Source organism: Zalophus californianus, chromosome 1 (genome assembly GCF_009762305.2).
Source record: "Zalophus californianus isolate mZalCal1 chromosome 1, mZalCal1.pri.v2, whole genome shotgun sequence".
Taxonomy (NCBI): Eukaryota; Metazoa; Chordata; class Mammalia; order Carnivora; family Otariidae; genus Zalophus; species Zalophus californianus.
This window is the reverse complement of record NC_045595.1, coordinates 170,890,338-170,904,930: the sequence shown is the minus strand read 5'-3', so window position 1 is coordinate 170,904,930 and position 14,593 is coordinate 170,890,338. Positions and strand designations below refer to the sequence as shown.

At 36.4% G+C, this 14,593-nt stretch overlaps 1 protein-coding gene across 1 annotated transcript in view; it reads left to right on the top strand.

Annotated features, from left to right (window-relative positions):
- The window catches only part of CRYBG3 (crystallin beta-gamma domain containing 3), a 106,457-nt gene that overhangs the window by 68,976 nt on the left and 22,888 nt on the right, over positions 1-14,593 (top strand). The window contains exons 13-17 of the mRNA XM_027584692.2: positions 2,711-2,853; positions 2,972-3,098; positions 3,993-4,025; positions 9,474-9,583; positions 13,138-13,264. Of these exons, the coding sequence (XP_027440493.2) occupies positions 2,711-2,853; positions 2,972-3,098; positions 3,993-4,025; positions 9,474-9,583; positions 13,138-13,264 (540 nt within the window). The remainder of the gene's footprint in view (positions 1-2,710; positions 2,854-2,971; positions 3,099-3,992; positions 4,026-9,473; positions 9,584-13,137; positions 13,265-14,593) is intronic.

Sequence of the window (14,593 nt, the reverse complement as noted above, 5' to 3'; positions counted from 1 at the left end):
TCATCGTCACGTTGTATCCTCACAACGACCTTGAGCTAGTTATGTACTTTCATGTGAGAAGAAACAGGCATGTTTAGGTTCTTCAGGTGATGGAAGTTTATGTTGTCAGGACCACCAGGTTTGCTGGTGTGGCACCCAGGCTGTAAACGTATTTCAGGAGGAAGGTTTGCCCTGGGGACTTTAAGGCAAATCACTTATGGGCTATTAAAGCCTTGATTGAAGTGATTTATATATTTATACTTACATATATTTATATCTGCAAAATAGATCTATGTCAAAGTAGATATAGATGTGTGAGCATACGTATTGTATATATGTGCACATGTGTACGCATATATGTGTATATATGTAAAACCAGACTTTAAGGGAGCTCAGTAATGATAAAAAGTACAAGTGTTTTGAGAATGAAGTGTTATGTTAATAGAAGGATGGATGGTGACAATGAGGTAAAAAATTCACCCAGCCCTCATTTTTTTCTTTAAGAACCATGTGAAGGTAATGAAGGTAACACATATCCTCAGGTTCCAAAGGTTTGCTGTCAAGGAGAAATTAAAAATATAATTATGGGTTATGAATTATAATAAAGATCTCAGGTAAAAATCCTTTTTCATCTTTTATCCTAAAGTCTCAAATGAAATTTGATCCAGTTATATGAACACTCTTTAAATTGAAGCTGACAAGTAAGTAGTAAATGAGATAATTATTTTAAGTGTATTTTCCCTCTTCTTAGGGATGCTTTGGTTTTTGTTTTTGACACTGTTTTGCTTGTTCATATAAAATGAATGTTTATCCTAGAAATCTCCTTTTCTTAGATTAAATTTATTTTATATATTTATACACATATATGTATTTAAGATTTTATTAGAGCACAAGCAAGGAGAGTGGCAGAGGGAGGGGGAGAAGCAGGCTCTCCACTGAGCAGGGAGCCCGATGTGGGCAGACGCTTAACCAACTGAGCCACCCAGGTGCCCCAAATTTATGATATTTTTAAAGGGGGGAGAAAATTGGTAGTGTTGAGACTTACAGAAGTTGATAACATTTTCCATAAGTCTAAAACTTACAACAAAGTCATAGGGACAGAGGAAGAGTTGTTTTTTTTTTTTTTTTGAGATTTTATTTGAGAGAGAGATACAGCACGAGTCGGGAAGGGCAGAGGGAGAGGGAGAAATAGGCTTCCCACTTAGCAGGAAGCCCAAAACGGGGACTCCATCCCAGGACTCTGAGATCACGACCTGAGCTGAAGTCAGATGCTTAACCAACTGAGCTACCCAGGCACCCATGCTGCTTTTTAAAAAAAATAATGTATTCTGTGTTTTCCAATTAAAAAGTCTATTATAAAGAGTTGAAAAAATGTAGGTTAAAATTGTCCAACTTCCCTGGATCCAAAGATAACCACTCCTGGGTTTTTTTCTAGTAGTCTTCTTTTATGAAAAGTTGGGTTTTTTGTGGGGTTTTTTTGCATGGTTATGACCTTACCAGGTTTATAAGTTTGAGTTTTTGTCCTGTTCTTTCATCTTATCTGACAGTGATTAAGAGTTTAGGGTAGATAGATAAGTAGATAAATTTGGACTCAAATTCAATCTCTGCTCCTCAGTAGCTGTGTTAACCTCAGACAAATTACTCCCTTTCCTTAGCTGGAAAATAAGAATGATAGTAATATAATCTCATGTGGTAGTTCTTTTGGAAATAGGCACATGAAACTCCTGGCCAGTAGTATTGAATGTGCTGTTAGCTTCTTCTTAATTATATTCCATCAAGGGGTAGATAAGATGCATAAAGGTTTATGTTTATACATCATTTGAGCATTTACACTGTTTACAACTTCTCAGTATTATAAAAAATGCATCTTTGCATATAAATTGCCAATCATTTAGTTTTAGGAATTTTTTTCTACTTCTTAAAAAAAGAATTTCAACAGTATCAGTTAAACAGTATCAGTCTTTTAAAATGTATTTCTAAATTATTTTCTAAAATAGCTATCCAGTTTATATTTCAAACCAGCAGTGTTCTCAGACAAAACTGGATTTTTAGATTCTTCTTAACTTGTTTTAAAAAGTGAAATTGTATCTAATGGTTTTAATTTGAATTTCTTTATTTTTACTGGTGAAATCGGACATTTGCTTATTTGTTTGTAATGCTTATCTTTTTTGTGAATTGTGTCTTTTGCTGACTTATCAACTTGGGTCTTAAATTTTTTCTGGCATTTTTGTTTTAAGTATATTATCTAACTCTAAAAATGTTAAAATTTCCCCTCATTTTATTTTTTTAATCCTTTGTCAAGGAAGTTTCATTTTTTCTTTTACATTTAAGCTTATAAAATCCTCTTCCACAAAATGCCAATCACACATTGTATGTTAACTCTATTTCATGTTGTGGCTTTTACTCTTTAGGCACAAGTGAAACTTTTAGTTTCCTTTATAATTAGTGTAACATAAATAGCCTGTAAGTCCCAGAAATTTACCAACTCTTGATTAATTTGCGCTTATATATAAAAATGTTTCCTTGATTAAAGTAAATTCAGACTTTTTTTTTTTTCTTTAAACTACTGAAGAGTAGTAACTATTAAAATTGTTTCCAGTTCCATTTAAAATTTTCCCTGGAGTTATTTGTGTGAAATTATCCCAAGTATGTGAAAATTGTGCTAAGATACAGCAGTCTATAAAGCAAAATCCATATGTTTTCCTTACCTTCCCTCCTCTTCTTTTTTTAGAATTTTATAGAATCTTCTATCACACTGTTTGAATCTGACCTAGAAAGTGGGAAGTTTATTGACATTACAAATCAGGAAATTTCTGACTTGGAAGAAGTCGGCTTTGGCAGTGAAACAAGATCCATTCATGTTAAAAGTGGAGTGTAAGTTGTCGCCCATTCTGGGAACCTTGAGAGGTTCTTTGGTTTTAAAATTGTTGGTTGCTCGATTCTGTATCACCTCTGTTCTTTTTCCCTTTCCCGCCCCCCCCCCCCCCACTAGATGGGTTGCCTACCAGCAGAAGTTCTTTTGTGGAGAACAGTACATTCTAGAAAAAGGGAAATACAAATGCTTTTTTGACTGGGGAGGATCAAATAATATAATCATGTCAATACGACCTATCCATCTGGTGAGTTAAGAATTACCATAACCAATTCCAGAGCGTATAATGGCATACACTTGACTTTGTGAAACAGGCTTTTTCAAAGTGAAACTGCTGGATTATGTTATGTGAATATATAGAGAAAATGAAATAGCATGTGTATTTTCTTAGACTGTATAGGGAGCTAGTAGTAGGTGGTATGAGCGCATTAATGAGATGACTGTGATTTGATCACTTCATTCATTTAACAATATTTATTTCATGCTTCATATGTCAGACACCACTGATCACTGGAGATACACGATAAATAAGATTGCCCTGACGGGCCTTGGACTCTTAGAGGAGATTGATGTGTAGGTGATTGATTGTGGTAAGATTAGTGAGGAGGTGGAGTGTGTAGGCAGTGCTGGGGGAGCCAGTGAAGGAGCACTCAGAACCTGGGAGTTGGGCACATGCCACTCCTGCATTAAGTGATATCTTAAGGGATAAAAGCACTTTTGCCAGATAATGAAGCGGGACAGAAAAGGCAATCCTCAAAGAGGTAATAATCTCCTCCTGTGCAAAGTCAAGCAGTTATGAAAGAGTATGGCCAGTGTGGATAATAACAAACACCCCAAGAAGGGTGCCCATGATATAGTGTGGGAAAGGTAAGGGCAGGAAGCTCAGACTCTATCTTTCTGATGGACTTTGAGGCACATATTTTTTTTTCCCAGCTACATTACTCAAAATGAATTAGTATTAAATACTAAAATTATTATAAAATAATCCCATAAGTTATTTGAGGGTCATAACCAATTCAAGAAAGCTAGTAAATTAGACCTTTTTTTTTTCCATTTTTCAAATGGTATTTTCAAAACTTTCAAAAAGACAACTAAGATTATATGATTACAGTTTTTTAAAATGTTTTAATATATGTTTCAGGAACCACTTGGAATAAATGAGCCTCCACATTTGGTATGTTTCAAAACTTTCTTAACTTACTATTTACCAAGAGCATTTATGCCCCTTGTCTCAATTCTTTCTCTTTCCATCAGATAAATTTCTTATGTCTATGAAGCAGGGCAGTTTATGCGGTACCTGGTACCTATGGGCAGAAGAGTGCCCACCTCCATTACGGGTTGTATTGGCCTGGACTCGTCTCATTTCATTTTGTTTTCTCCCCAGCTTTAACTCTAACCACTTTGGGGTCATTTTGAACCTCTGCCACTCCTTTCCTATAGCCCGTCCATTCTTCAAAGTCGCATTATCTTTCAGCACAGCACATTCTACTGTCTTTGGAGGAGCAGACTTAACATAGAGAAATGGCTGTCTGGGCATGCTTATTATGTAAATGTACTTCTAATACCTAAATCAAATATTTCTTAAAAGCACTAGTAAAATTGCAGCCCTGCTTGTTTATTTCTAGTGTGTTAATGGTTTGAAGGATTCGGCAATACTCTGGAGCCTAATGTTTATTATCCATTGAGGGCTACAAATTGTGCTTATTTTGTGCTTCTAAAAACTCTGTGATGTCAAAATTAATCCCAGTTATTGATGAGAAAACAAAGATTTAGAATTTAAATGTCATTTCACACAGCTAGAAGTAGCAAAATAGGCCTTTTTTTAGCAGATGGCTCCACTCAACTAAACCATTTTCAGGATCAGAGAAAGACATATGATATAATCAGTACATCCATAGGAGGAAGAGGGGATGAGAGACATTGCTTCTTCTGTCTCATTTTAAATAACAGATTTGGAAAAATTTCTGTCAAAACCCAATTGAGTGATTAATTTTAAATATTTGACATTTGCTGGCTTTAGATAATGCTGAATCTTTTTCTCTGAGTGTGTTTATTTTTCATGTTCATGTCAGTGGTTCTGTATTTCAAGTCAGCTTAGTTGTAACCATGTTTCTGTTCATAGTGTTTTCAGGTTTTCTTATTTTCTAATTAGCTCAGGCCTATTGGGAACATTTCCTTTTTGAATATAATTAAATTGTTATATTTGGAGACACTTCCTGTGAGATCTTTATTTCAAATCTTTGAAAACTCCAACAGTGAATTTTTAAAGCACTTGTATGTGAATCAGCATAACATGAGCAATTAAAGGGTTAAGCAGGGATAATTCCAAACTGCACATTTCCTGAGTTTTAAATGCAGATAAAAGTCACATTCTTTTAAGTTCTGTTTTCTCCCTCCTACATTCCTGTTCTTTTTTTATGGACTTCTTGTTTGGGGCAGATTGCTTGGAGGATTTTCTTTATAGTATTTCCAGTCCAACTTGAAGAGAGAGGAAGCAGCAGAAAACACGCAGTGAAATCAGCCCCACTTCATATTTCTGGATCTGGTTCAGCCATTGCCTTGTGAAATAAGTGTTTCTGACAGGTGAATGATAGCCAGATATTTAATATGCAGACAAAGCCTCCTTCGTTGACCTAGTATCAAAGCTCTTACTATTTTCATTGGACCAAATTTTTGGAATGTTTTGCTTATTTTTACTTAGAAGGGGGAAAGAGGATCGTGACTAACTCTGGTTCCATTCAGTAACTAGAAAGTATTTTCTTCTTCACAAATAGCTGTCATAGTCTGATGGGATAGTTATTTTCCCTGAGGAAGGAGGAAGGAGGAGGAAATGACCTCTCAGAGTTCAAGTCAAAGGAGGGCTTTTTTGTTGTTGTTTTTTGTTTTTTTATTTATTTTTTTTATTTTTTAATGCTGGTGATTTTAAAGGGAACCTCAAGCAACCTAAGAAGGGAAAAGCCAGAATATGTATGTGTATGGAGATAAATATACATCATGAGCATTATTCTGATAAATATATCATTTCTGCTGTGTAACCATGTTATAATGAGATACGTCTTATTTGAGACACAGAACACCTCCTTTGAGAAGATTCTTGTTTTTCCTATGGCTGAAGACCAGTCACCGAGTCTAACTGCCAACTCAAAATATACAGCACCATTATATAGTTTCATATATAGCAGCTAGCATTTAATTTTGTTTTTATTATTTTCCCCAAAGAAAACAAAAAATGAACAGAATATGGATTATGTTCATAATGTCATCATCTCTTAGCAGATCAGATCACTCACTAGATTAAATTTTATAAAAGTGAGCTTAGTTTTCAGGGAGGTTGTAGTCAGGCACAGTGCTCTAGAAATTCTAACCAGTTACGTCCTTTGGTACAACCAAGAACCTTTTTTTTTTCTTCCTAGAATATTTTTCAAATCTGTTTGCAAATACTAGAAGTTTTGATTTCCCAGAATATTGAACCTCTCTTCCATTTTATACATGATTCTAGCTGAGAAAAAAAGCAACTGGATATTTTCTTATATTGGATAATTTGGCTACATTGAATTTAAAGTGGTCACGGGATATTTAACAGTTACCATGTATGGGGGACAGGAAAGTGACAGTTTTAGGCAAATATCAATAAGATTTAAGAGTACTAGAGTTGAAAACACCTCTTCGTGGTGCTGCAACCAGATCATTTTTATAGAATCCAAAGACCAGAAATAGGAAGAGCTACTTTCCTGAGTAAAGAAAGCCCTCTATGAGTAATCAGGGAAGTAAAATTACTCTGTAGTAAGTATTTGATCTTAGGAGTACATAACACTACAATCTGAGACACTGTGATGTAATAGAAGAATAGAAACTGATAGAAACAAGACTGTTCCTTGTTTAACAATGGGGGAGGTCCAAGGGCTGCAGGAAGTCTTGTTTAGGTACAATAGAAAGTTTCTCATAGAAATTAGCATTGGAATAAAGTTACATTGAGAAAATTTTTCTGATATTGTGAAATAAATTGAGCACAACTTATGTGTTTGGTCAGTGATTAAAATTTTGAGTTCTCAGTTTGTCCAATTAAAGACCTATTATATTTATTCGTGTATATCATAAATGAAAAGTACATAATAAAAAACATTTCTGCAAAAAGCTCATAAAATGGTGACAATTTCTGTCTGAAACAGTAGTTCAAAGAAGTAAGATAATATATGTGAAAAAGGCAGTTGGCACTGCAAAACAATGGTACTGTGTGTGTGTCTCCATACAATTCCATTTGGGAGGCTGGTAGAGATTGGAAAGGAAACCAGAATGTGCCTTATCCACCTGCCTTTTCCCAGGTCTTAATTTTATCAAGGCACTGTTACTTAATTTCACTAAGAATAGAAACCATAATTTAATTATTATAATTAAAAAGCACAGAATTGGTTTCTATACGGACCACTCTCAGAACATTATTATGAGAATTCTAAGACATTTGTAGGGTAATCAAAATGAGGCATTACTTTTCTGGGGTTCATCAAATTTTGGGTAAACCGCATGGCACTCTATCTCATTTGGGGAGTAAAAATTTAAAAAGCTCAGGTCAGCATTAAGCCTGATTTTTCAGTTTGGGCAAAGAATTAGCCCATCAAATCCAAAAGGTATTTTATGGCAAATGTGTGTGTGTTTGTGTGTCTGTGTGTATTTTAATTAACGCTCCTGGGTCTGAAGGCAGACTAAACACTAGAGTTGGTTACTATATATACCATCTGAAATATGTTTAACTTGCATTGTCAGTTGTCTGGATTTCATGGCTTCATGGTGAAATAGTGAAGTATAAACCTTAAGCTCAGCAACATAAAAACAATTAACAAACTGGGTAGATGGAGAGTGAACAAGACAGCTGTGACCTCTGTTCTCATGTGGTTTTTCCAAGTCTTAATTGTGAATTAAGATATTTGCAGGTAGAAGAAATTACGTTTTTTGGAAGTAAAATTGTGATTTACTTCTCGATCTGTTTTATAAGCCTTTAAGTTAAAAGACGTAGTTTGGAAAATGACTAACCAAAATATATGTTCTTATCAAAGAAATGAGGGGCAGTTTCCCTGGACCTATAGACTTGTTCTTCTACAAGGAGTTGTTTTAGAAGTCTGCCTCATTTTGAACTTCCTTTTTGTTGCTACCCTCTGTATCCACCAGAAGGATCATGATAGAAACTTGCTGGATCATACCTCCTTAAGGCGGGGAGTCCCTTGGTGTTGGAATGCTTCAGATGCAGACTGGTTTCACAATAGCAAGTCAGGTTGTGCCAAGCCATGGTTGGTCCAGGGGAGTTGGTTCTTCCACCTCCCTGATTTTCACCAGTCTTTGATGTCAGAGCAGAAGGAGATAGTCCACAAGCAGTTCCTCAGAACTCGGAGGCTATCAGCCTCTAAGAGGACTCTTGGGAAGATGAAGGAGGCAAACATCAGCTGCTCAAAGCAGCTTTGTTCTTGATATAGCACGAGCGAGAGACAGGACAGTGCTGCCCGGCACTCAGTATGGTGCCTTCTTAGCTACAATGCGGGCCTGTCAGTGCACGGTGAACCTAGGGGCCATGTTATTTCAAGGCTCCAGTGTGTTTTGAAATATTTATAGGGCTCATTAAATCTTTCTTCCATATTATATAGATCCAAGGCCACCAGAGTTGCAGATTATTGTGTATCTGGTCTGAAGGGAATCACAGTTGAGATTTTATGGATTTTTCAACAAAAAGGACTAAAGTAGAAATGTGGTTGTATATAACTGTAAGCTTTATATTTAGGATATTCTTAACAGTAAAAGGGAGCCCATTGGCTGACATGCATGACATGGATGTCTTTCTTTGTTCACTATAAATCTTCTGCTACTCTCGTCATTACCTTCTCTGTCATCTGTTCATGAGCTTCCTCAGGCCCACTTACCTGCGTGTGCTCAGGCTCCCTCCTGCAACCTTTTATTAACTGGGTCAGAGAGACCTGTGAAGAGAAAAGGCTTACTAACCACCCCTCGCACTAACTGAAACCACCTTCATATTTAGCACTGAATTGCTTCTTTATCTTAAACATGTAGTCTCAGCCCAAGGGATCATAATTGTTTGATACAATGGGCAGGGACCACATGTTAGTGGAGGAGGGATTCTGATTGAATCTTATATGTAGAATTGTTTTCTCGCCTCTGCCCAGAATCTGATGCAAAAGATGGATGAAAATGGTAAATAAATGGTGACATTTCCAGATATGGGTAAGGAAACAAAAATGGGAGTTTAAAGAGAATATCATCCTTAACAAGGATCCATTGGTAATAGATTAAACACTCATATTTTGCTGAATTTTAATTTTTTAAAAGATTTATTTATTTTAGAGCATGAGCAGGAGGAGTAGCAGAGGGAGAGGGAGAGAAATCCTCAAGCAGAATTCTCAAGCTGAGCATGGAGCCTGATGTGGGGCTCGATCCCATGACCCTGAAATCATGACCTAAGCTGAAATCAAGAGTTAGACGCTTAACCGACTAAACCACCCGGGTGCCCCAATTTTGCTGAATTTTTTTATAAATACAAGAAATAAAAGGTTTTCATTTACTTTTGAGATAATGTCAAACAGTTGTTTTCTGCTAAATTCTTGTATTGTTGTTCTCATAGCTCAAAGCATTCAGTATACCAGGGTTCCAAGGTGAATGTGTAGATTTTACAGAAGAAATTTCTGATTTGACTTCATTCATGCCATGTTCTTTTAAAGTTCTTCGGGGTTGGTAAGTATGCTTGCTGAGTGTTTTCTACTAATGTTTAATAACTAAATTTCCTTTAAATTTACAGAGGTTTGACTTGTTTTATTTTTTTTGATTCACAGTGAATTAAAAAAGTCTTTTAGTCATTGGTCAGGTGCTAATTAGCCTACAGTAATTTTGCCTAGCCTGTATTATAGGCCATCTTGTAATACGGAGAAAAAAATGCTGATTAGCTAACTTTGGAAACATTGTGGCCATTTTATTTTCTCACCATTATTTTAGATTATTTCCTAAATATTTTGAATGTTTATATTGTATGTTTATTGGATAGCATAATAGAATGCTATAAAAAAGTAGTGTTTTGTCCATAATAGACCTATTACACCTAAATTAAAAAAAAATTTGTTTAAAGTATGTATCAATCTCATCTCACAGATGAGGACTCCTGATTTCAAAGTTAGGGTTTCCCATGATCACATACCAAATGTCAGACCCATGATTGTTTTAGTCATTTTTTTAAAAATTTAGTTAAATTAATTTTAATAAATTTAAATCTTATATTCTTTGAGCCACAGGGGTGGGTCTTTTTCAGATGTAAATGAACCGTATGTGATTCCCAAGGCTAATACATATTTCCTGAATTTTTTATTTGTAAAATATACATAAAATACAGTTTACCATTTTAATCATTTTAACCATTTTAACGTGTACAGTTCAGTGGTAGGTCTATTTCAAGTATCTACCTAATAACTCATCAGAATCTCTCTGTTTATCCCTCAAGATATTTTGGATTCGTCAGTTCTCCTTTTCCTCTTGAATCAGTTCTTCTACTTGAAGAACTCCAGTCTCCTGATTAGCTCCACTCCAGTATTACCTTCCTTCCATCTTATACCAGAAACCGGTCATAGCCCAATTATTGTCCCAAGATACAGTTTACTATTTTTATTACTCTGCTTTACATCCCCTAGCATCCTCTACTACTCGTCCGATGGAGGTCAGATGCCTCGTTTTCCAGGGTTTACCGTCAGTTAGTCTCATCTGTCCCACCCATTCCCCATTCTGTCCTTACACTGCCTCCCTCTCTTCCCCTCTTCCACATTTATTCCGTGGAGTACTTTCTGCCTTACCCTGTAAACCAGGGGTCGGTTGGCAGACCTTTCAGGGCCAGGTAGTAAGTATTTTTGGCTTTGTGAGCCTTGCAGGCTCTGTCCCAGCTACTCAGCACTGCCACTATGAGCAGAAAAGCAGCCATAGACAGTACATAAGTGAATGGGCACACCTGTGTTTCAGTGAAACTCTATGTATGGTCATTGGAATTTGAATTGTATAGCATGGTCACATATCACAGGCTATTTTAATTTTTTTAAATCATTGAAGCACGTGAAAAGCAGACTTAGCTTGTGATCTGTACAGAAACTGGCAGGGGACAGAAGGCCCACAGGCTGTAGCTTGCTAACCCTGCTTTCTGTGAAGGGCTCTAAGTTTCAGGGGAAGCTAGCCAGCAGATGTTGTTTGTTCAGCCTACACACTATGTTAAAAAATATCCATATTTTGGTTCAGGGTTTTTTCACCTCTTCAAAAAAAAAAATCAGAAGATTTTGGGGCACCTGGGTGGCTCAGTCATTAAGCGTCTGCCTTCAGCTCAGGTCATGATCCCTGGGTCCTAGGATCGAGTCCCGCATCAGGCTCCCTGCTCGGCGGGAAGCCTGCTTCTCCCTCTCCCGCTCCCCCTGCTTGTGTTCCCTCTCGCTGTCTCTCTCTCTCTGTCAAATAAATAAATAAAATCTTAAAAAAAAAAAATCAGAAGATTTTAAAACTCCGAGAAGCATTCACCTTTGGCAGTAATTAGCTAGTGTGAAGTCAGTGGCATATGTGATCCAGTGTACCATAAGCTATATTCCTGCTTGTTTTTTTTTTTTTTTAACCTGGTACACTGCTCAGTACAACACTTGCCTGGCCGCCTGGAGGCATGTAAGCTTGGGGCCCCCATTTAATACCAAACCAAGTATATCTTTAAGGGGGTCAGTCCATCCCCATTCCTTCTGTCAACCTTCTTGATTAACCCTAATTCCACCAGTCTTTTCCTCCCAGATTTTCTATAGCTCTTACTAGTTTGAACTCTGTGAATGTTGTTATTTTTATACTTCCAAAAAGGACATGGTTTTTATAATATTAAAACACATAAAATAGGACACTCTAAGTTAGATTATCTGCAACTCTTTAGTGAGAGAGAAGTGTATACTGGGCACCTGAAATAATTTTGTTACTAGTCTTTGGCTCTGAGTTTCTTCTCGACTAAGATGAAAGAAATTACAAGATATATTTTCATGGAAGTACTGAAGGTTTTCTGGAGGAAGGTATTTTTTCCTGACACTGAAATCTAGGACAAATTAGTCATATGTTCACTTTATATAGGGAATATACATTTTATTTTTGTGTATTTATATATTTTTTTATATATGGTTTATTAAACTGCAGTTTAATAAAAGAATACAGGAGCCCTGACAGTTGCTTAAGTACCTGGAATACTTGGGAGACCTGGATTTAAGCCCAGTTCCACTACTTCCTAGATATATAACCTTAAATGAATTGGATTACTATCCAAAATCAGTTTTTTCATCTGTAAAGGACAGATAATAACAGTACCTACCTCAAAGGATTTTTATAAGGACCAAATAAATGATGCATTTGAAGGGCTGAAACTCCATGCCTTCCATGTTGAAAACATTTGATAAAATGCCTAATTGCATAGAAGATATGACAGTAAATTACAATGTTACAAAGCATCTCTGTGATGATCCAGAGTTAAGCTGGTTGAGCACAAGTACAGTTCTGGTGGTCTCAGAGTGTGGGGCTAGAACTTATACACACTGGATGTGAAGTAATAATAGCCCCTTCATTTCTCCCTTGGGCTCCTTCTTTTCAAAAAGGCATTTCCTAACCAAACTTCTGATGAGTAATATATTGAAGATAATCACTATCAAAGATTCTAATGGGCATATTTCTTTTTTAAAAAAATCACTAGCCAATGTACAGGTGAGATTTTTATATACTGTTGTGTGATTTTAGACAGCAAACCCATCATTAAATAAGGATACAAGTGATTGTTTTTCCTAAAAGAATTTCTAATCTCTTCAAGTACTTAATAATCACTATAATCGATCCCAGGGTTTTGTACTTGAAGGCACTAAAGGAAGCTAATATCGTTAGCCTAAAGCAGATGTCTTGTTTCAAATTTCAGCTCTGTAATTTAACAGTTGAAGAGACCTTGGGCAAATCACCTAACCTTTCTAATCCTTAGTTTTGTTGCCTATAAAAAATAAGGATGTGTTTCTACATCACAAGATTGAGGACACAGTGTAATAATACAGGTTACGTATCTAACCCATGTCTAGCACAGGGTAAGCAGTCAGTCAGTGGTAGTTGTAGCTGCTTCTTTAAACCGATGCTGAGTGTTTGCTGCTGGTCAGCACCATGACTTTTAGGGCCTACGCCTCGCCAGGTTCCCACAGCATGATGATGAGCCCGCACTGCCAGCTGATGCAATTTGACTGAATGTCTCACTGCTTGTTTTCAAGCTGGCTCCTGTATTACCAAGAGGACAATTCTAATAATCAGTGTGTGTTAGAAGAAGGCCTCTATGCTGACCTTACTTCCTGTGGCTGCCCAACATCGAGAGTTAAATCCCTCAAGCCCATTGACTATGTAAGTATGCATAATTGTAAGATTTTTTCTTGTCCAGTGTAATTACCATGAATGATGTGATATCGGAAGAAGTGATACATGGGTAAATATAAAAATATGAATAATTTATTCATGGACTGTAAAATTGGGATTCACTCACATGAAATCCAACCAAAATATAGACTGATACATATATATATATATATATATATATGTATATATTTTTTTTAAGCAAGAATTCAAAACACAGGATGTAGAGACCTGGGCTTAAATCCCAGTTTGATACTTTAACCATTTTGGATGACATTTAATAAAGTTACTCAGTTTCCTCATCTGTCAAAAATAATAGTACTTTGTAAGGCCCCTGGGATATTGAATGAGATTATTATTAAATGCCCAGCACATGGTGAGCGCTCCTTGAATATTAGCTATTAATTAACTGTAAATTCTGGCTGTAATTGTAGCAGCTAATAACCCTATCATTTTATTATTCTAGATAAGTCACACAACAACTTGCTACTCAGGTGTACAATGTTACTTTAAGGCATGGGTCTTAATATGGCCACTGATACTAATTTCAAATCTTCATTTGGGGGAACTAGGGATTTCCTGCCTGGTGTGTGCAGAGATACCTGGGTCACCTTGGAGACCCACATTTATAGAGTAAGCAGTTTCTCCTTTCTATCGTATTTACTCAGAAGTTTAAATTGGAGCAAAACAAGATTACCGCTTTGCAGCATCAGTTCTGGGCTCCATGTTTATAGGATCTATGCAGAGGAAGTAATGAGGATCTGGGATATTTTCAAGATGTCTAATTATGATCATTTCTTCGGAGCATTTAGTCAAAGCTGAGGTTTACACAGAGGTGATCTGAAGCCCTGCATAATGGTAGGAGTGACAGACCTTTCAACCAGAGCTGACTCCGGAGATGATGATCATACTCAGAAACTTTGATCCCAACCTAAGCAATGTAGTCTTATTTCACAAGACATTCCTAGAGAGAGTATTCTTGGTATCAGGCTAAGAATAGAGTCTTGGGTGAGGAACAAGAATAAAAAACAGTCTGTGGTCTCTCTCAGTGGCCCTTTAGACACCAACTGGGAAAGACTAAGTGGCTATTGATACTTCCTGTCTGTTGGACAAAAACCAGTGGAGAAAAAAAGAATGTGGTCTGGTTAGTCTCTCCCAAGTATTGATAAGGCTGAAAAAGGCATGGACCAGCAGTCCACATTCACTGGGAAAGGAATTCTCTTAGCAATTTTTGTGGTCAAACCAGCAGACAGATACTTAATTTGGTATTAACTAAAAGCAAAATACATAGTTCTAAATGTGAAAGTACCATCTTGAAAG